Here is a 20515-nt window from a genome sequence, read left to right on the forward strand (position 1 = left end):
GGAACGTGAGATGGACAGGTGGATCGGTGCAGCGGCCGCAGTAATGCGGTCGCTGTATCAGTCCATTGTGGTGAAGAAGGAGCTGAGCCGAAAGGCAAAGCTCTCGATTTACCGGTCAATCTACGTTCCTACCCTCACCTATGGTCATGAGCTCTGGGTCATGACCGAAAGAACGAGATCCCGGATACAAACGGCTGAAATGAGCTTTCTCCGCAGGGTGGCAGAGCGCTCCCTTAGAGATAGGGTGAGGAGCTCTGTCACACGAGAGGAGCTTGAAGTAGAGCTGCTGCTCCTCCACATCGAGAGGAGTCAGCTGAGGTGGCTTGGGCATTTACATCGCATGCCCCCCGGACGCCTCCCTCGGGAGGTACTCGAGTGCCGTCCCTCTGGGAGGAAACCTAGGGGAAGACCTAGAACACGCTGGAGAGACTATGTCGCTCGGCTGGCCTGGGAGCGCCTTGGGGTCCCCCCAGAAGAGCTGGAGGAAGTGTCGAGGGAGAGGGAAGTCTGGGTGTCGCTGCTCAGACTGTTGCCCCCCGACCCGGCCCCGGATAAGCGGTTGATGATGGATGGATGGATGGATGGATGGATGATTAAATAACAATAAAAACAATGATTAAATAATAATAAATAACATGATTTTACTCTTGTGTACTTCACGCAAACTTCCTCAAGAAAACCATTAAAGGGAACCTCCATGCTGTTTGTTTAAAAAAGAACTTTACATACAAAATAATATATAATTATATATAATTATAAATTATTATATTATTAGTCATCTTAACTTGTAATATTTATGTAAAACATTAACTCTTTATTCTCACCAGATATATTTAGGTTAAAAACTAAAACAGAATCCAGCCGTTCATTACATTTGAATGTCTTTTACATTGTTTGTTATGTTCTGTAGGCATTTTCCTTTTCTGGGCCCTACTGAGGGTGCATAGGTCGCTCAGCTGAGGGTCATGATGGAGACAGTTTAATATGAATGTGGTTCCATCTCAAGTTTAACTCATGCAAACTCTGTACAGACACCAGTGTGGACGGGGTTTTCCGACCCGTGCCGCAGGACGTGGTAGCAAATGCACAGGTGACAGAACACAAACAGAACAACACAGTGACACAAGCACACACATCCCTCTGTTAGTATAATGCTACATCACTGTTACAGCCACCGCAGTGAACCCCTTTATGATCACCTGCTCACATGAACTCCCATTTGCAAATCGCAATGGACTTTTAAAATCTCTCCCGCAGCGAGGCTCAGACTTCCACTTCCATGTCGCGCTCAAAACTTCCAGAATTCCTCTTGACAGGCTCAAGGCTCTAGGCTCAAGCAGGAAGCCTGGGCTCAATCTTAAGCGAGAGATCATACAGAGTGTCTTCATCCATGGTCAGAGTTTTATCCAGAAGGTACTGGGTCGCCTGGAAGAAGAGCAAGTCCAAGGACAAATATCAGACGGAGGGGTTTTTTTTCTGTTAAACAAATTAATGCTCATCATTTGAGAAGGAAAAACATCTACTTTGACTTGGAGTTCTATTCTGTACGGAGTCTGCTGGAACTGACGGATTTCTCTGATGATGTGGGAAATCTTGAGTAAAAGCAGAATCAACAGTTACTACAGTGAACATGACATTTCTGTCAGAATCCCCACGTGTTCTAGTTCAGTGATTTCCAACCACTGTGCTGCCGTACACTAGTGTGCCATGGAAAGTTATCCAATTTCACTTAATTGTGCTGAAAACTATTACTTATTTATTGCATATAATTTTTCTTTGCTCATCAAAGCAGGAAAGGCAGAGCAATTAAATCCTCTTCTGCTAGGTGGCAGCAGATGGTTATGAAAACTTTAAAAAAAGCTATTTCCTTACATTTACAGTATTTTTTGTGTGTGTTTTTTGGTGGTGTGCCACAGCTCAAAAAAGGTTGGGAAACACTGTTCTAGTTCATCCATGAACGGACCCACCATCCTCATCTTGGAGAAGTTAACAAGGCCTTCTTCTGTGAAGTTAGGAGTTCCCTCCTCAATAAAGACCAGGTCAGTGAGATACATTCCCAGATATGGAACACATGGAGGGTTGCAGCTGCAGCCAGAATATGTAAAAGTAAAGCATGCATGAGAAAGGTGTACAGAGGATTATTTAAATGTAAAGATTAGAACAAAATCTGACTGACTTTTTCAAGGTTTCCCTCAGATTTTTGAACCGTCCTTCAGAGGACACTGTCTTCTGCAGTTTGTCCATCAGGGCCTTAGTCTGTGAATAATAATAATATTAATTATTTAAAAAAAAGTTTATTACAAACGTCATAGAGGGGTGCATTAGCTTGACATTTACTTATTGAACTAATAATATAATACCAGGGTTCTTAAAAGGAAAATGGTTTGGTGAAGATTCTCGTAATTGGTTGATCACATGCTCTCTTTCACTGAAGGTAAATAAGAATTAAACAAAGGTGAAACATGACAGGTTAATGATGTTCTCCACTCACTTCCTCCCAGAATGAATTAATTCTACTCGTTCATTAAAACAAATCAAAAAGATAAAATAGCTTTTCCCACTTTTCTATAGTCATCAGAAACCGTTTTCTTCTGAAAACTCTTTTGATGATTCTAAGACATGATCTGACATTTACTTCACCTGTTTGCTGACTTTGGCCCAGGTCTTCTTCAGACGGTAGATGGCGCTGCGATTGAGGGCAGATGTGACCTCCAGGATGCCGTTGTAGTTGTTGAGACAGCGGCAGATGTCAGCCACAGCGACCCACTTCTCTATGGAACTGGCCCTGGAGCCCACATCAGTGTGGGTCATGATCTGGGATGCCACCAGGTTGCTCATCTACAAAACAAAACAGAACAAAAAGAGTCAGTGTGTGAATTTGATGGTAACGCAGATGTGGAGACATGTGTTTGATCAGGACGACACACAGCAATCCTACGTCATTAAAGTGTTGACTGGTTTTCATGATGAAAGGCGTCCGTTCTGTCTTGTCCACCTTCATCCATCCCTGACCAAGAAACTCTCTGACAGACAGGAGACAGAGACACAACACACGATATAATTCACAATGACATACTAATAAAAAGGAATTTAAAAAAAGACAGTCAAAATAGTCCATCAATCCATTTTCATCCACTTATCCGTTACCGGGTCAGCAGTCGCCACCCAAATCACATTGCACCGTACCAACCCCCCTGAACCTTCCTGCAGGTGGTGAGTCCACTGGAAGGTACCAACCTCCCTAACTGGGATTCAAACTTGTCCAGGAGATGAACCCTGGGGTTCCACACCAATGACAGAGACATTGCCTCTGGGCCAAAGCGCCATAGTCAAAATAGTAAAACATTAAAAATGTGAAGGAACATACAGTCTCTGTCATATATGAAATGTAAAGAGGTTTCAAATGCAAAAAATTCGGTTCAACTTTTTACATTTTTGTAGCAGAACTACAGCACATAAACATGATTTAAATGTTTTGACATAAAATAAATAATACTAATAATACTAACGAGGATGATGATTATTATTTACCACAACAACAATAATAATAGATATACAATATAAATATACAAAAACAAATATATATATATAAATATATGTATATATACACAAACAATACATATTTAAATATATAAATATGTTTTTAATAGTGTGTGTGTGTAGATCACAGTGTGAGAGTGTGATCAGTGAACTGACTCGTATGGGATGCTCCTGAAGATAATGTGATCCAGCAGAGTGATCTGTTCAGCGAGCTCCATCGCTGAGAGAGATTCAAAACACTCAGCCTTTGGAATGTCCGGCTGAACACACACACACACACAGAGAGAGAGAGAGAGAGGCAGAGACAGAGAAAGAGAGAGAGCCTGTAAGAGTCAAGTACAAATATAATTTCAGTAACGTAAATAGTAAGGATATATAAATATCTAATAGTGGTCAGGTGATGGGGAAATGTTTCATAACAGCTGACAGTCTGTGCCAGTGTGGAGGAGAGCGTCTATTTCTCCTGGTTGCCTGGAGCAGCTGATGGTGTGGACAGACTCACTCTGGGTATTTCAGGAGAGGTGAACATTAAAGTGTAAATACATTAGGACGCCTATGGTGGTGTAATAAAACAGACTTAATGCCACAGAGACAAATAAAACAAAATGAAATCACAAAGTGTGTCTGCAGGAACAACTGATGACATGACATTCAGAAGAAGGAAATAAATGATAAATAAAAATACCACCGACGTCAAAGCAACGTTAACAGGTTAAACAGAGAGAGACAGACACGGAGGTTTGAAATATCTCTGAACTTTTCCCACCATTTGTAAAATGTCTTCTATTCTCAGCTGGGCATCGTCCTGCTCGTCTTGAGAAAATGCACTAGAAAACAGAACAAGGAAAAGTGAATAATATAATGAAAATAAATTAGTGTTTTATTGAAATAAAGCCATTGTTTATAAGCTGCACTGAATGGTTAAGATAATTTAAATTGTTTAAAAATTGCATCAAAGCTCCGTCAGTTGACGCGTGCTTTTTTTAAAAAACTGATATTGATAACTTGACCCGAGATAAAGACTAATGATGAAAAGTTGAACAAAGATACATCATGACATCAATGTTATGAACAAAAGAAAAACAAAGATATTTATGTTTTTAAAATGAAAAACTATTAGCAACTATTTGATATTTGATAAATATCAAAATTGTGGGCCAGATAGGACAACTTGGTGAGCCAAATTCAACCCCGCTGTCCACAAGTTGATAATCACTGCTCTATGTTATGCTTCGAAGTGTCTTTGTGTGTGTGTGTGTGTGTGTGCTACCTCAGGATGTTAGCAGTGGCCTTCCTCTCTTGAGGTAGGAGGTCAGGGTCTCTGAGCACCTCCTCCAAGAGACAAATCACAGACATCTTCAGCTCTACGTTCATCTCAAAGTCCTGTAATAAATGGGTTTGCTTTAAAAAGTTTGCTGCATTTTCAAAAAAAAAAAAAAAAAAAAAAAAGAAAGAAAGAAAGAAACAATGACAAGACACCATTTTAGATTCCCCACACAATTCACAAAAATGAACAGGTCTATTTTTTATTATTTTTTCTTTGGGAATAAATTCTATTCATTCACACAGGGTTAGATAAATGATTATTATTTCCATAAAAATGATTCAAACAATGTAAAGTGTAACTTTATACAGAGAATAATTTTTATTATACATATTAGTAACATTTATTCACTACCCATTCAATCTGTCTGTAATTATTGTAGTTTGGCATTTACTAATTTATTACTCATTAGTGACCTCTCTCTGTCATTCATTGAACTGAAATGTGTTTCCTAACAGTCTTTTCTCACTTCCTTTTATGTCAAAGGTCAGTTTTAACAAGCTTTTTTAATGACAGCCCACAAAAATCTGTGTGTGTGTATGTGTGCTAATAAGCCCACTGCAGCTGACCTGTCAACACAGCATTTTGTGCTATTGGAGAGAAGTAAATCAAACAGATCAATGCAGTTGGACTGGGAGGACCTCTGTGCAGGGAGTCAGCCAATTACCTTGATATGCTGTTCATTAGAGGCACTACTGGCCGTTTAGCAGCAGAGTGGGTCGGTGGTCTGAAGGGGGCTAAGGCCGTCCATTTGATATAGAAATGGTATGCAGCACATGTCCGTGTGCATGGTTTTGTTTACGGGCTCGGACGTGAGCAACGAAGCAGACCAAGAATTCACCAGACATCAGTTTTAATGAGACTAACTTGATCACCCAACAGAATCAAGGTGGGTGTGGTGTAGGGAGGGGGCGGGGGTTTGCAGACCTGAGAATGTTTGGAGACCCAGTGTCGCATCACATTCAGAACTCTGTTGGTTGCGGCTCGGCGGATAATGAACTCTTTATCACAGGTGCGTTCAGAGTTTGTAAACACTGGAAGAAAAAAAAACATGAATCTGTTAAAATCATTATTCAACTCATTATTCAAATCCATTACAGCAGTCAACGTCAGTCAACATTCTTCATGCAGCATCAGAATCTTTTCAGAATTTTTGGTATTACAGCTGCTCTGACAAGAGGAGTCCAACAAGAGCAAGGGAAAAATACTTAAGAAGAAATAGAAAATATTTAAAAATAAATAAATAAATAAAGATAGATCTGATCAAAATACGTTATAGTCCTTACAACAAGCCAAGCGTGAATATGCTGTAAGGAGGTTTTTTCTTGAACAAAATATTTCAAATATTAAATTTTAACACCAGAATATAGTATTAAGTATTCATGGATTCATAATTTTAATACAAATAATTTTAAATGTACTACTTCAACAAAATGATGAAAAACTCTGAAAAACATTTTATTACAGTATATACAGTATTAAGGCTACCAGGTAGGAGACAAAGAGGAGATATATGGATGCAGTGAGGGAGGACATGCAGATAGTTGGAGTCAGAGTAGAAGATGCAGAGAACAGGGAGAGATGGAAAACAATGATTCACTGTGGCAACCCCTGAAAAAAGGGACAAAGCCGAAAGAAAAAGAAGAAGAAGAAGAAGAAGGCTGAGGATAATCCAGAGTAGAATCATTTTCCTGAGCACTAATTATTTTGTAAATGTAAATTTTAATGATTAAATAATTATGTAATGTATGGTCTGTGAATGTGGGACACTTTTTTTGTGCTTTGAGCAGCACAAACACAACCTCAAATATGGTAAATGCTTCGGTGTATTTGTTATTTTATGAACAAATACAGCACTCCTAAACCACTGTCTAAAAATCTAACATGTATCTTTTTTATTTTTCTATTTTTCAAATTTTTATGTGTGTGTGTGTGTGTGTGTGTGACCTGGTGTAGTGTTATGTCCGGCTGCTGCTGTTGCAATGGCAAAGGCTGAGGCAGGAGACACTAAGCAGCGTGAGTTTTCTCCTGACTGGACTGCAGACACAATAAGCACAAAAAAATATATAATCCTACATTTGACCATGTTATTAGCACTGAGGTTTCTAATCATCTGACTTTATACATAAATTATATTTCAGTGGTGTCTTCACTTGATTACAGGGGCCACAGAATGGCTTTTCATTCAAATCAGTCCAATTGTCATAAAAGAAAATAAAAAAATAAATTAAAACCTCACAACAGCCACAGATAACAAGTCCAGTAAATTAAAAAAATGTATTTGTTGATCAATCACCAACTCCCAAATATCAATATGTGGACATTTGTAGTTTTTCCATTCATTCAACTCATTACTCATAGTTAAGAGCGTGGATTAATTTAACTTAATCCACACTCTATTTCTAATTCCTCATTTTAAAATTAAAATTAAACATAAAAGATGGTTGAACTAAAATGTTTTGAAGAGTTGCAATCAATTTCAAAACAAAAGTCGGAGTAATATACTCATACTTCTGCCGACAGATGCCACTTTATCCTCTTCTCACACCCCCCCCACACACGTCCAGAACAAGTCCAAGTCTTACTTCCAGGCTGTCTGTAGCGGAGGTGTCGAGGTGTAGAGGGAGAGCGACAGGGAGACAAGTCTCCTGCTTCACTGCTCTGAGGAGACTCTGGAATAATCTTCTCCAGAGACACCGACTCCAGGACGGCTGAGGGGAAGACGGACGAGTTGGACAGTTGAGTTTAAAGGACAATACAGACGTCTGAGGCTGGAGACTAAAGATTTAATCACTGAATGTTAGCAGTTTTTACTGATATATATAGAGAGAAAAAGACAGACAGAGAGAGAGACAGAGACAGAGAGAGAGAGAGAGCGAGAGAGACAGAGAGACAGAGAGACAAACAGAGAGATTCTAATGAGGTTCAATATGTTCTTTCTCCTGACTGAACTCTTCCTGATTCACTGTCAGTCCTTCCCAGGTCCGAGTGACACTTCATGTTGGGCGATAAGCTGTCTGTCTGTCCATCAATCCATCCATCCATCCATCCATCCATCCATTCATCCACCCATCCATCATGTATCCATCCATCTATATATCATCCATCAATCCATCTATCCATTCATTCATCCATCCACCTATCCATCCATCCATCCACCCATCCATCCATCCATCCACCCATCCATCTATCCATTAATCCATCCATCCATCTATTTATCATCTATCCATCCATCCACCCATTCATCCATCCATCCATCCATCCATCCATCTATCCATCTATCTATCATCCATCAATCCATCAATCCATCTATCCATCTATCCCTCCATTCATCCATCCCTCCATTCATCCATCTAACTACAATCAGATGGGGTTTGTGGGAAGTTGGCCTCACACTGGTGTATGGACATAATGACATCCTGCCAGGCTCATGATTAAGGCTATTTCAACATGTGTCATCTGATTGGTGAAGCATGTTCCTCAGATGTATCGCACTGTGTCAGATAAGGATGTTGATTCAAACACAGTGTCACGTACCCACATCATTAGGTGTACATCCTGTGAAAGTACACGCAGCAAGATGCCACAGGGCTCACAGGATTTCAGTGTTAGTCAGTATTCGTAACAGATGTCACAGTACTTCAGTGTACATAAAACAGTTATGGTTAAGGCTTTATCTACTTTCTCAGCTGCAGTGTTAGTATGTCTAGTGCTTCAACTGTGAGACTGAAAATTGCATGTTTTGATTTTCATTATAATTCATGTTGTTATTTTAATGAATCACAGTGTTTGTTTCTTTTGTCCAGATGACAAATACCTCGGCGGATGCTGCGTCTCAGTTTCCCACAGAAAGGGTCAATCCTCTGAACATCGTCGCCCTCTGCAGTCGGACCAGGACTCTGATCTGGTGATGAGGGGATGGGAGGAACTTGGTCCTGGGGTGTTTTGGAGTTGTTGGGTGGGGGAGAGATAGATGAGGAAGGAAGAGAAGGAGGAGGAGGAGAAGAGGCAGTTGGAGTAGGTGTCTGAGGGGTCGGGGTCAGAGGGGTGTGAGCTGATGTAGGACTGCTGGCAGCGGACTGGGACATGTTGTTGTTGACACTGAAATTGGACAGGGGACTTGTGAGGTCCAGGCCGCCTACCCTGGCTGTGACAGGGGAGTGGAGGGAGAGCTTACGTGACCGCACGGGGGAGGAGGGGCGAGATGGTATAGACAGAGGAGGAGGGGAGGAGAACTTGCGGCAGAAACGTGGAGATTTGTTGTTTGTGTGATCACTGCCTCTGTTATTCAGGTTCGTAGCAAAGAAGAGCTCCAAGGACCTGAAGACAGACAGAAATAAGAGGTTAAATGGAATTAAAAAGCAGCAACGAGTTTATGTCAAGTAGTGTATTATATAATATATATTTGCTAATATTCAACAAATGCTATTTGATTTTTGTCACAGTTTAACAATGCAATAAATTAGACATTAGACATCTCATACTCATAGAGTGGTTTGTACAGATAAATAAATAAATATTACCAGGTCTATATCGGTATCGGTTGATATCGGAATCGGAAAGTGTTTGGACAATATCGGCATATCGGTAAAAGGTTCGGATCCCTACGATAAATGATGATGGTCCATATTCTGCATGTTTAAAAATAAAAGTTTCCCTCAACAAAACAACAAAAGCATCAGCAATAAAATTTTATTTAAAAAATATAGAGTAGAATAATGACTTAATCTGGTTAATTAGCATACTACACTTGATTGGATTAAAATGGCTTCAATTAAGTTTTGGAAGCAAATCCAAGGCACGGGTAGGACTAAATCAAATTTTAAAATCAAGTTTTAATTTAAAAAAAAATATTTTAGAATATTTTTCAAAATGAAAAAATCCTTCATTTTAATTCAGTCATTTTGCAAACATGAAGTTGAAGGGGACATGAAGTTGAAGGGGACATGAAGTTGAAGGGGATGTGTTCTTAAACATTGTTGAATATTGTTTGGTTTAATCTCTCAGAGTGACATTTTTGACATTAACATGTGCAGCTCAAGATTTTAAGTTACAAGGTTAAAAAATAACAGAGAAAAATGATGTGACAGTTGGAAACAAAGCAGAAAAGAAAAACCAGACAGGAAGTGATAGTAAAATAAATCAGGCTACAAACAAGCTGCACATCCAAACCCATATTTCCTTATTCTGTGGTTCAAAGTAGTTAATTTACCTAATTTAATCAAGGGATGAAAATAAATGAAGATATTCATGCACCAAAGAAGCATCAAGTACCAACAACCAGAGAAGAAAAAAGAAGCAGGGAGGAGAGAGGAAACGAGACAGTAAGAAGGAGGAATAAGGAGAGAGGAGTTGGTTACTTTGACTGATCCATGGCTATCTTCTTTCTCTTCAGACCGTAGTCAGAACACATGGATAAGATGGACAGACGGTCAAATGAAGGACAGGGTGCCCTGTAATGGAAGGGGACACGCAGATGGGTTGATATAGAAATAGAATTAAAGGAATGGGTGTGATGATTGCCACATGCCAGTGGCAGACATGTGGGAGACATGTGTGAGACATGACGGTGATGGAAGATGATGTGAAAGACGAGGACAATAAATGTGTCCGTTTTTAAAAAGGGGAGAAAAAAAAAGGGAATGGTGACAGAACGGCGGCCGTTCTACTTTTCCTCAGAAGGAAGACCTGAGCTTTGTTTAGATTTAAGAGCAACAGCTGAGCAGAAAAAGACATATGAATGCTGGGAAATCAGCAGACACTGACAGGATTTTGTGCAATATGTCCCCTTTATAGACTTCACTGAGGGGCTCATCATGGATTAGACCTCAGAGTTAGACACGGAGAGATTTAGAAGACACATCTGTGATCTATTTAGGAGATCTGTTCTGCTTCTTAGTTCGAACAGATTTTCCTGCTAATATGTCTTTAACCTTGTGTTCGGGGGCGGAAGTTGTCTGGGCCACATTTGACTAAATTATCTACAAGCGGAATAAACAGACGACAGACGCTCTCAAGACCACAAGATTTTTTGACTCTTTCCACAAACTGCTGCATCTGTTCCATGTCTACAGGAGCTTCATCCTGTGTTGGCACAACAACAGTTGTAAAGCACCGGGTTCATCTTGAAAAATGTTGCAGTTCACACTTTCTTATATTATTTGAGACATAAGTGTAGGTGTAAACCTTTCAAATTCTTACTTATGCACAATTATGGATGTTCGGCACCACGGATACTCTGAGCTCGACTTAAACCAGCCCACATAACTCTACTCTGATTACTTAGATTAATTTCTGTCGCGGTCAAAGATGTGGAGCTTCTAATATCCCAATTCCTAAAACCTACATGTATCTGTTACCAACTCCTGTAACCAAGTTATCAATTTAATAGTTAATTTGTAGTCATCTGTATTTGAAAATACTATATAGTACATGCAGTATAATCAACATACAGAACACGGCACTGTAACTTTGCTATTATGGAACTACATTCTGCCTGCTTCATACCAGTGTTTCTACAGACTACGAGGGCAAGTAGTCTGCACAGTGGACTATGTGAGATTGAAATCTAACACACAACCTTCTGCATGGCAGACCCTGCACCGCCTCTGCTACTTACACTTAGAGTATATTCTTTTATGTTGTTAGTGTTTGTGTGAATTCAGTGAATGACCTGATTGGTATGGAGGAAAACGGCTTCTTGTAGATGTCGGCCAGTTTGTCCATGACCACGGTTGCCGTGGTGAAGATTCTGTACGTGTGGAGGAAGGTGTTGAGGAAGTCTATAGACAAGAAGCGCAGGTCGGTCAGTCGCTCCAGCAGACGATCCACACTGGCGTAACGGATCTGCGGGACCTTGCAGGAGTTGAGCGTCTTGCTGAAGCAAATGTCAACATCATCTTTATGGAGACGCACATCGGATCTAATGGATACACGTGTACACACACACACACACACACATAACCAAGCATGGGTGACACGTTATGAAGGAGTTGGGTAAAAAAATAATTGAGTAAATAAGAAGAATGAATAGAAGACTTTTAAAAAAAGGAGGTAAAGCAAAGACTGTATCAACGTAAATAATATTTAATGTGTGTGTTTGACCAAATATGTTATGATATTTTATCGTAGTGTTTTTCAAATGAACAAACTTGATTTTTAACTTATGTGGTTGCAATGCCGGCGTGAGGAGATGACTTTTCATCTTCAAACACACACATACATACATACTTTATCATGTGAGGCACCGTCACTTTGGAGTTCTCCTCAAATACACTGGTCATCAAACTGTTGCAGCGGATATTATCAATGCACTAAATGACACACAGAAGGAAAGGATGCGTGAACAGCTCAATGTTTTATCATCATCAACTCAAAAATACTACCCTTCAAATCTTTTTGTGCACATAAAAAGTGCAAAAAAAAAAACAAATTGCCAACCCATCAAACTTTAATACAAACCTTTATTGGTCAGACTTCTTTTTATCCATTAACGAAAAATTAAACCTTCTATTCTTCTATTAACTGGGAAACAATTTGTCTATCAGTGATTGGTGTAAAATAAAGAAGATATTATATTTATTTAAAAAATGTACAAGCAAAAGACAATCAAATACAAGTACCTCAATTACTAAAATACTTTAGTGAAAAAAATGGAGGGAAAAGAAATTTTAGAAGACAGTTGTTTTACTCTTCACATATACTTTTACACATGTAAAAAAAAAATTTGTATTATAATTATTATATTAGATATAAAGAAAAATTAATATTTTTATCTGGACTGTACAAGTAAAATTTTGTGTAGTCAGTAGTGACTTTTTTTTTCCAAGACATGACCCATTCTGTTAAATAAATAGCTTAAGAAGTTTGTGCACAGCCAATCATCAATGTTCTGGTAGATTTTCAGATAATCCATTCAGACATGGTACAGTACATAAGGAGAAAGTGTAATTTTAAAAGTCTTAAAAGCCAAATGTGTGGATATAAGGATGTGTTTCAACCATCCTGTGTCATCTGTGACTCGTAACTGAGTCTCCAGCCAACAGCAGGTGCAGTAGAAGACTTTTTAGGTGTGGGAGTAACTGCTTTCTGACATGTTCTTATGGAGCTGCTGCCTGTTTGTCATATACTCAGACAGTGAGTAAACCTGCCCCTGGAGAACTGCACCCGTGTTTGTGTTTACTTAGCACTAGGCCTTCTCACTGCCCTCAGGAGAGCTGCTGTCTCTGTTTGGAGGTTCTTGTTTTTCTGAGTACTTCTGGTACCTGACTGATGTCGCTGGTCCATGCAGCCTTCTCCTGGCGCGATGGGGCCAGTAATACCACAGTGAATGGAGGTAAGTCTGAGGTCTCCACTACCAGCTTGAAGTCCAGCTGACCAAACACCTGACCACCACCTTTGGCTGCAAATAAAGGGGACGACAGGTGTAAAAAAAAAAAAGAGGAAAAAGAGGAAAAGGAATAGAGAAAAATAGAGAGATACAAAAATAGATATGATGGAAATGAACAAGTATATATTTAATAGATGATAATACATCTGTGCATACTCTAGGGGTGGCACCCACGCTAACACAAACACTAATAAACAGTGGGTTAATGAGGCAGACTCACCTGCATGCTTTATTCTACATTTCCCTGAGGTTTAATATAAATGTGTGAGATTAAGGCAGTGTGTGTGTGCATGTGTGTGTGTAACATCAACAAACTCTCTATTTAAAAAAATGAACCTGAGGAACAAACAGCTACATAATGTCAAAAGGTCAAATCCTGCCATTTAAAAAGATGAACACTTGATATTTAAGGGGGAATTATTTCCAGACACTAATTGTCTGACACCTAATTAACCTCTACGATTGTTAAATGGCCTGCATCGGCCAATTGGAGCCGTGCACATGTCAACTGGCATAGACTTCAGCAGATGAATGGTGAACTCACTCTCTTCATCAGCAGCATCTGGTTCCTCTATGAGTGTGCAGTCGATGAGGGACAAAACGCCACCTTGCTATAAAAGTATCAGAGGAAACAAACACAAAGTTTGAAAATGCTGTTGATAATTCAAATAAACATTCGGACTTTGATCATCTCACCTTGAGGAGGTGCAGTTTTCCTCCAGAGCTGCGAGTGCAGACCAGGAAGTGTTTGGTGAAGAGGAAACACTGCCGTTCCCCTTCCCTCTTCAGCGACAGGGAACCCAGACGGACCTTACTGAGCTTCCCCTGCTCCACTGACGGCAGCTGGATCAGAGAACCTGCAGAGCAAAATGAGGCCGATATTAAATTGACGTTAATACATGAGAAAGTTAAACCCAGAGTCTAAAAAAAACCATGTGAGCTTTTGAAGACTCACCTTGTCTTATAAATGTCTGGCTGGTGTCCAGCAGGATGTCACACCCCTCCACTATCATCCTCTCTATGGCCAGGTTTTTACGAATGTTCTCCGTGTCACTCACCTCATCGTGCATCACTCTGTCCGTGCAAAACCGCATCAGTTATTCCAGGTTTTAGAATGTAAATGGAAAAAAATACTTCTTATTCTGAATATAAGATGCAAACCTGGACAGTTCCTCTAATTTGGACTTGGCAAATTCGAGACTCTTGCGCTCCACATGCTCATGTGGTGTGTGAGCGAGCAACTCGTGTAAGGTGATAATGTAGCGTGGAATCTTTAAGAAAAAAAAAGGAAAAATATGGATGATGATTAAATGTTGCCTGCAGTTTTTGCTATCACACATCTGTAAACATGGCATCACCTGAAACATTGGATATGTCAGGAAAGTCTCCAGCATCCTTCCCTCACACGCCGCATTGGATTCGTACTGTTTCAGCAACTTGTCAAAGTCTCTGTTCTGTTTGCAGTTGGCCAAAACCTGAAGACTGTACTGATGGTTTCTGACAAACTCCTGGTAAATGTTCAACATGGGCAGCAGGATGTCAAACAGGTCGGCTGGAAAAAACAGCACAGGATTATGTGTCAGGAGTGGCAGGGAAGTATGTGAGTGTGGTGCAGGTCACGTATGCTGTGAAAGAGAATATAATGGACCTGCTGTGATGTATAGTTTGGTACTGATGAACTTGTTGTAACGTGTTGTCCAAAACTCTTTTTATGTTTTTTTTTTTTTTCAGTTTATAAATCTAAGAGAGTGCTGTAGGGCTGTTAGGGTAAGAATTAAGATTAGGGTAAAGAGTTAGCAAATTTGTTATATCGCTGTGAAGTCCTCACAACTCAGGAAAAACCTGCCCCAATGCGTGTGTGTGTGTGTGTGTGTAAGGGTGAATGTGAGAGAAGAAAGGAAGGATGTGAAGGTTGTCATTTGAATGTGAAAGGCTGTAGAGAACAACAGTAGTGATGTCATTAAAGGCAGCTCATTGGCTACAGTGTGTACACAGTGTAATTGTTTACGTGTTGCAGTCAAAGCTTACCTAGTACCAGTGTTGGCCAGTTGGCGATCCTGGCCTTTAGGCCCTGGTGAAAAATTTCATGTAGGAACATGATGGTTTCACTGTAGACGGTGTAATTAAAAAAAAAATCTGAATGCATCCTCAGTTTATACCATGGAAGATATTTCGATTTTGAATGTTTTCTTCTGAAATAGTGTGTTTAACACCATTCACATGAAAATACAGCTCTTACCTGTTGAGGAAGATGCTGCTGACGTCATCGTGGTTGATATGAGGTTTCTTGGAGCTGGCAGCCATCCTTAGAGGTCGCAGGAAACAGTTGACCAGGATGTAGAGCTGGTGAACGTACCTGTCGTTGCACACACACAAACACAGGAAATAACTCGTAGTTAGTTATCTTGAACTAGCAACAGCAGAATCATTTAGTGGAATATGTAATGAAGACCCTCTCTGTTACATACTCTGTCTCAGCCTCCACCATGTTGAAGACAATCTGGTTCCTCTTCCTCATGCTCTCTGCGTGAGGAGAGCAGATATAATCTTGAACGATGATCTTCCATTTCCTCCGACACAGCCAACCTCTCATGAAACTTTGAACCTAATAAGGTTTAAAAAAAGAAAGAAAGAAAAAGATGCGTGAATCATTAAGCAGCGAAATGGTACAGCAACCCCAGCATCAGTGGTGAATCAGAGACAACAGTTTACAGATACACACATTTATCAAACTAACCTTTTTGATCTTTTTTATATCTGGGTCTTCATTTCCGTGCGGTATTTGATAAGGTCGCATTCGCTCCTTGGTTTTGTTCAGAGCTAGAATCTTTGTAGAAACAAAGGAAACAACCACAGTGTGAGTGAATGAGAATAACCGCTGATGTAATCACATCTATCAGGAAGCTGGTTCAGTTCAGCTCGACCCTTCAGCAGTCACCAGAGCGTAAAATCTGCCTTCATCTTCATCTTAGCCGTCCCCTGCCTCCTCTACCGTAACACCACCCATCTCCATGATCTCCATTACTCCATCCAGAAAACTGCTCTAGTGTTTTACTAACTTTGCAAACTCCAAACTCTCAAAATACTGCTGAGCTAAGCCTTAGCCTTTTTAAAATATATACAAAGTAACTACATTTGTACAGTATATTGTATTTTAACTTTAGGTTATTAGTGACATAGCAATAATAATATAATTACAATAGGTACAATTATATAATTATTCATTACATTTAAAAAATGTATACAATAGTAACAGGTTACTTTTCATAATTATTTTAGTATGTAATAGGATGTAGTATTTACATTTATTTTTTTATTGTTTTATTGTTTATTCTTTTATTCTGTGTTCAAATAAACTTTCATTCATTCATTCATTCATTCATTCATTCATTCATTCATTCATTCATTCATTCATTCATTCATAATAAACAGTTAATTTACCAGGTAACTAATTACTTTAGGTTTTCTTAATAAATAGAGTAAGTTAATAAAAATAAGTTAATAAAAAAACAGTTAATTCTTTTCAGACAAGTAACTAGTAGCTTGTAATAAATTTACATGAATTTGGCCTTTCCATTAGACATGGCCACTGTCTCACTACTGTCTTACTACTACTGTTCAGTAATGAAGTCTATGTGACAAATGTGTGACTTAATCTAGAAACAACATACGAATGTTGCTCTCTGAGGGAACCATTATGGTCTACACTGTATGTACCCATCACTGTATGGTTAAGCACAGCGGGTGCTGAAGTGATCACCTGTGTCTTAATGAGCTGTGTTTCCAGCAGAGAAAGGACTTTAAGGGCATCACATAATGGCTTGCATCGCCTTGATCCCTCTAATTATGTCAACCATTTGCTTTGAGTAGAGTCAGATCATCATAATGACAAGAAGACTACCCTGATCATCAAATCCTATGAAGAAAAAAAAGGGGCTAAAAATATTATAAACTACCTGCTGCAAGAAAAATCCTCCCACAGTAAACTGAACGGCCAATAAGACGTATGAAAAGGTCTGAACGTTGTTGTTGGAAACACCTGCACTTATTTGTTTTCCTGAAAACAATAAGACTTTACACCGCCTTAAAAGCATTACAGATGAAATCAGAGCTGTTTCACAGCCACACGTCTTCATCTTCATCGACTTATTAACTACCGCCATCCTGCAAATGGCAGCAAAAAAGAACCAAGTGTCTGCCAAGTGTTGACAGTTAAAGCGGCGAGCTGGTTTAATTATTCACCAACACATAGCAACAAACACAAACAAACAAACAGCGGTGGGTTTTAATGAGATGGATCACCAATTACAAATGCTCTCAAAGCCTAATCCTTCTTTCATGAGCACAGGCAGCTAATATTAAATATAATTTGTTAGCATTTTCATTATAAGCCCATGATGATGAGATGCAGCATATCGGCAGTTCTGCCACACCTGTGGCCTCAAATGAGAGCAAGCTGCCAAACGGGACTATTTAATTACCACAGAGTGACATGTTTTATCATAGAGAAATATGTAAATTTAAAAGAAATTACAAACTCTGATTAAAAAAGAAATATAAAAAAGTTTGTCCCCTGGCCCTATAAAATTCTCTTAAAAGATTTATTTTTTCTGTGCTTCGTTTAAATACCTTTATCCTTTTTTATTAGACTATATCATCTCAATGGCCCTGTGTAATAACATTTGACATTTATTATTCATGTTGTTATTTATTTCTTTTGACATTTGATAAATAGCACTTCATTAAAACCACACAGACCTTAAACAGCCCAGTAGTGTAACCAGTGAACACTACACAACACATCAACAATTTCATTTTTATTCTGGTGAGGAAACATAAATATTAAACAGATAGTTTTCTTTGTCATACACTTTTTAAAGGTGAGTTCATAGTCCAAAATATTTAAGTAAAATAAGTAAAGTAAAGTATAATTATTCTTTTATATTAAAAACAACTATCTTAAATTTTATCCACAATGTGACTGAGAAGTTGGGCTTAGAGAAAAGTATTGTTTACTATAGAGCAGTGGTTCTCAATTATTTTCTGTCATGTTTTTATGCCCTCCCTCCAACCCCTGCGAATTGAAGTACTACTGAGAGCCTTGATAACGTATATTTTTATCTGTATAAACCACTGTATGAGTTGCTGCCACCTAGTGACTGGAGGCTTGTTATTATTCAAGCTTTACAGCAGTGGTGCCCTCCAGCATGCCATATTCCATTGGAAGTCCCCTATAGTACTTCACCGCGCAGCCCCCACAGAGGCCCACCCCACTATTTGAGAAGTACTCCATGAAGTAAAAGAAAATTGTAATTACCATATGCAAATAAATACCATACGTGTGTATGTGGGAGTGTGACTGTGGGGGTCTGTAATTAATGCTCACCAACAGTGATTAACAATGTTTCAGGGGTCGCTTTTGTTTTGTGTCTAAATGCACGAGTCAGATTTATTGCACCGTGACAACAGATCAAACATGTGCTGCGTTCGATAAGCTCAACTGTTTGACAGTGCTTTGTATGGAGGCTGATGGACTGTCTTCATCAAGTAGTTGGCGGCAGTGGGCGGTTCCTCCTACACCCAGAGGTGACAAAGAACCCATCACACCTGCAGTACTGCAGTCATTTACCATTAGAAACACTGCTATATCTATATATACACACACACATACACGCACACACACACACACACATACGGTGGGGGGTGAGGGGTTAGGGGTGAGGGGTGGGGGTAAGTAAACAAACACGTGGTTTTACCTCTGACTTGAGCCTCTCAATTTCTGTGTCCTGATCCTCAAGTTGAGTGCGCAGTTGGTTGGCAGCCACCTTCTCCGTCTCCACTATTTGTATCAGGTGAATGTATTTCTGCATCAGCACCTCTCGTTCGATGATGATGTCAGAATAGCTGAAAACATAACGGAGGGTTCTGAAATCCGTAAAAACCCCTCCTCACTCCGCTCCCCAGCCCCCTAACCCCGCTCTATTAGATCACCATCATGGTCTGGTATATATTACCCTTTGAATAATAAAACCAAACCATCAAACTGGTTTCATTTTCTCCTAAAATTCAAATTTAGTTCAATTAAACTTAATGTCACATACCCTATCATAAGCAAATGTCATATCAGAAAATATGGATTTTTCTAAGCCAATCATGAGCTCTCAATAAGTGATAACATGATATAGTAAAACCAGAAGCCTCACACGGAGCAGCTTATAATGTTACACACTGCATCTCTAAAATGGGCCCCGACTTTGGGCCGTTTCAGCAGAAGCAAAATGAATATGAAGGGGAAAAAAACTTCTTCTACTTTAGTATTATTATTATAGTATTATTCTCAGCTCATACCTGGCCTGTTGGATGACCTCCACCCATTCATCACATTCATACTCCTCATCTGTCCGGAGCTCCAGAGGCTTTTGTCCATCGTGACCGAACACAACCAGGAAGTAGTGCTGAAAATGACACAGAAAGACAGAAGAAAAGCTGCTTGAAAAAATACAAACAAAAAACACAAAATCATCTTCATATTCTGTATATAAGCAGAAATCCCCGAACCCGGTGGTGGACACAGGAGGTAAGGGATATCGTCAAGTTGAAGAAGGAGTCCTACCGAGCCTGGTTGGTTCGTGGGACTACTGAAGCAGCCAACGGGTACAAGCATGCCAAGTGGAAAGCAGTAGTCGCGAAAGCAAAAACTCGGGTCTGGGAAAAGTTCGGGGAGGCCATGAAAGAGGACTACCGATCGGCCTCGAAAAAATTCTGGGAAACCATCCGGCACCTCAGGAAGGGGAAGCAGTTGTCCTCGACTAAGGATGTCGTCGGGAGGTGGAAAGAATACTTCGAGGATCTCCTCAATCCCGCTGACACGCCTTCCGCCACTCCTCAGCCTCCCGGGAAAAGTCTATTCCAGGGTACTGGAGAGGAGAATCCGGCTGGTAGTCGAACCTCGGATTCAACAGGAACAATGCGGTTTTCGTCCTGGTTGTGGAACACTGGACCAGCTCTATACCCTCCACAGGGTGCTTGAGGGTTCATGGGAGTTTGTCAAACCGGTCCACGTGTGTTTTGTGGACTTGGAAAAGGCTTTCGACCGTGTCCCTTGTGGTACTCTGTGGGGGGTGCTCTGAGAGTATGTGGTCGGGGGCCCTCTCCTAAGGGCTGTCCGGTCCCTGTACGATAGGAGTAGGTTGCGGGCAGTAAGTCGGACCTGTTCCCGGTGAATGTTGGACTATGGCAGGGCTGCCCTTTGTCACCCGGTT

The 20515-nt window shown here is 39.9% G+C and overlaps 1 protein-coding gene across 1 annotated transcript in view; it reads right to left on the bottom strand.

Moving 5' to 3' along the window:
• Window positions 1-793: 793 nt before the first annotated feature.
• Window positions 794-20515, bottom strand: part of LOC103397623 (ras-specific guanine nucleotide-releasing factor 2) — a gene marked incomplete at its 5' end in the record, with an annotated part of 31302 nt that continues 11580 nt past the window's right edge. The window contains 28 exons of the mRNA XM_017042907.2: window positions 794-1425; window positions 1524-1592; window positions 1968-2085; window positions 2177-2256; window positions 2641-2838; window positions 2939-3023; window positions 3697-3800; window positions 4307-4367; window positions 4811-4923; window positions 5792-5898; window positions 6812-6901; window positions 7450-7575; window positions 8682-9184; window positions 10225-10317; window positions 11538-11786; window positions 12095-12177; window positions 13129-13265; window positions 13798-13864; window positions 13950-14110; window positions 14209-14327; window positions 14415-14524; window positions 14612-14805; window positions 15282-15361; window positions 15493-15609; window positions 15722-15858; window positions 15991-16080; window positions 19010-19157; window positions 19602-19708. Coding sequence (XP_016898396.2) covers window positions 1333-1425; window positions 1524-1592; window positions 1968-2085; window positions 2177-2256; window positions 2641-2838; window positions 2939-3023; window positions 3697-3800; window positions 4307-4367; window positions 4811-4923; window positions 5792-5898; window positions 6812-6901; window positions 7450-7575; window positions 8682-9184; window positions 10225-10317; window positions 11538-11786; window positions 12095-12177; window positions 13129-13265; window positions 13798-13864; window positions 13950-14110; window positions 14209-14327; window positions 14415-14524; window positions 14612-14805; window positions 15282-15361; window positions 15493-15609; window positions 15722-15858; window positions 15991-16080; window positions 19010-19157; window positions 19602-19708 — 3639 coding nt within the window. The remainder of the gene's footprint in view (window positions 1426-1523; window positions 1593-1967; window positions 2086-2176; window positions 2257-2640; window positions 2839-2938; window positions 3024-3696; window positions 3801-4306; window positions 4368-4810; window positions 4924-5791; window positions 5899-6811; window positions 6902-7449; window positions 7576-8681; window positions 9185-10224; window positions 10318-11537; window positions 11787-12094; window positions 12178-13128; window positions 13266-13797; window positions 13865-13949; window positions 14111-14208; window positions 14328-14414; window positions 14525-14611; window positions 14806-15281; window positions 15362-15492; window positions 15610-15721; window positions 15859-15990; window positions 16081-19009; window positions 19158-19601; window positions 19709-20515) is intronic.

The sequence above is a fragment of the Cynoglossus semilaevis genome, chromosome Z, assembly GCF_000523025.1.
Source record: "Cynoglossus semilaevis isolate Cse_v1.0 chromosome Z, Cse_v1.0, whole genome shotgun sequence".
Lineage (NCBI taxonomy): Eukaryota > Metazoa > Chordata > Actinopteri > Pleuronectiformes > Cynoglossidae > Cynoglossus > Cynoglossus semilaevis.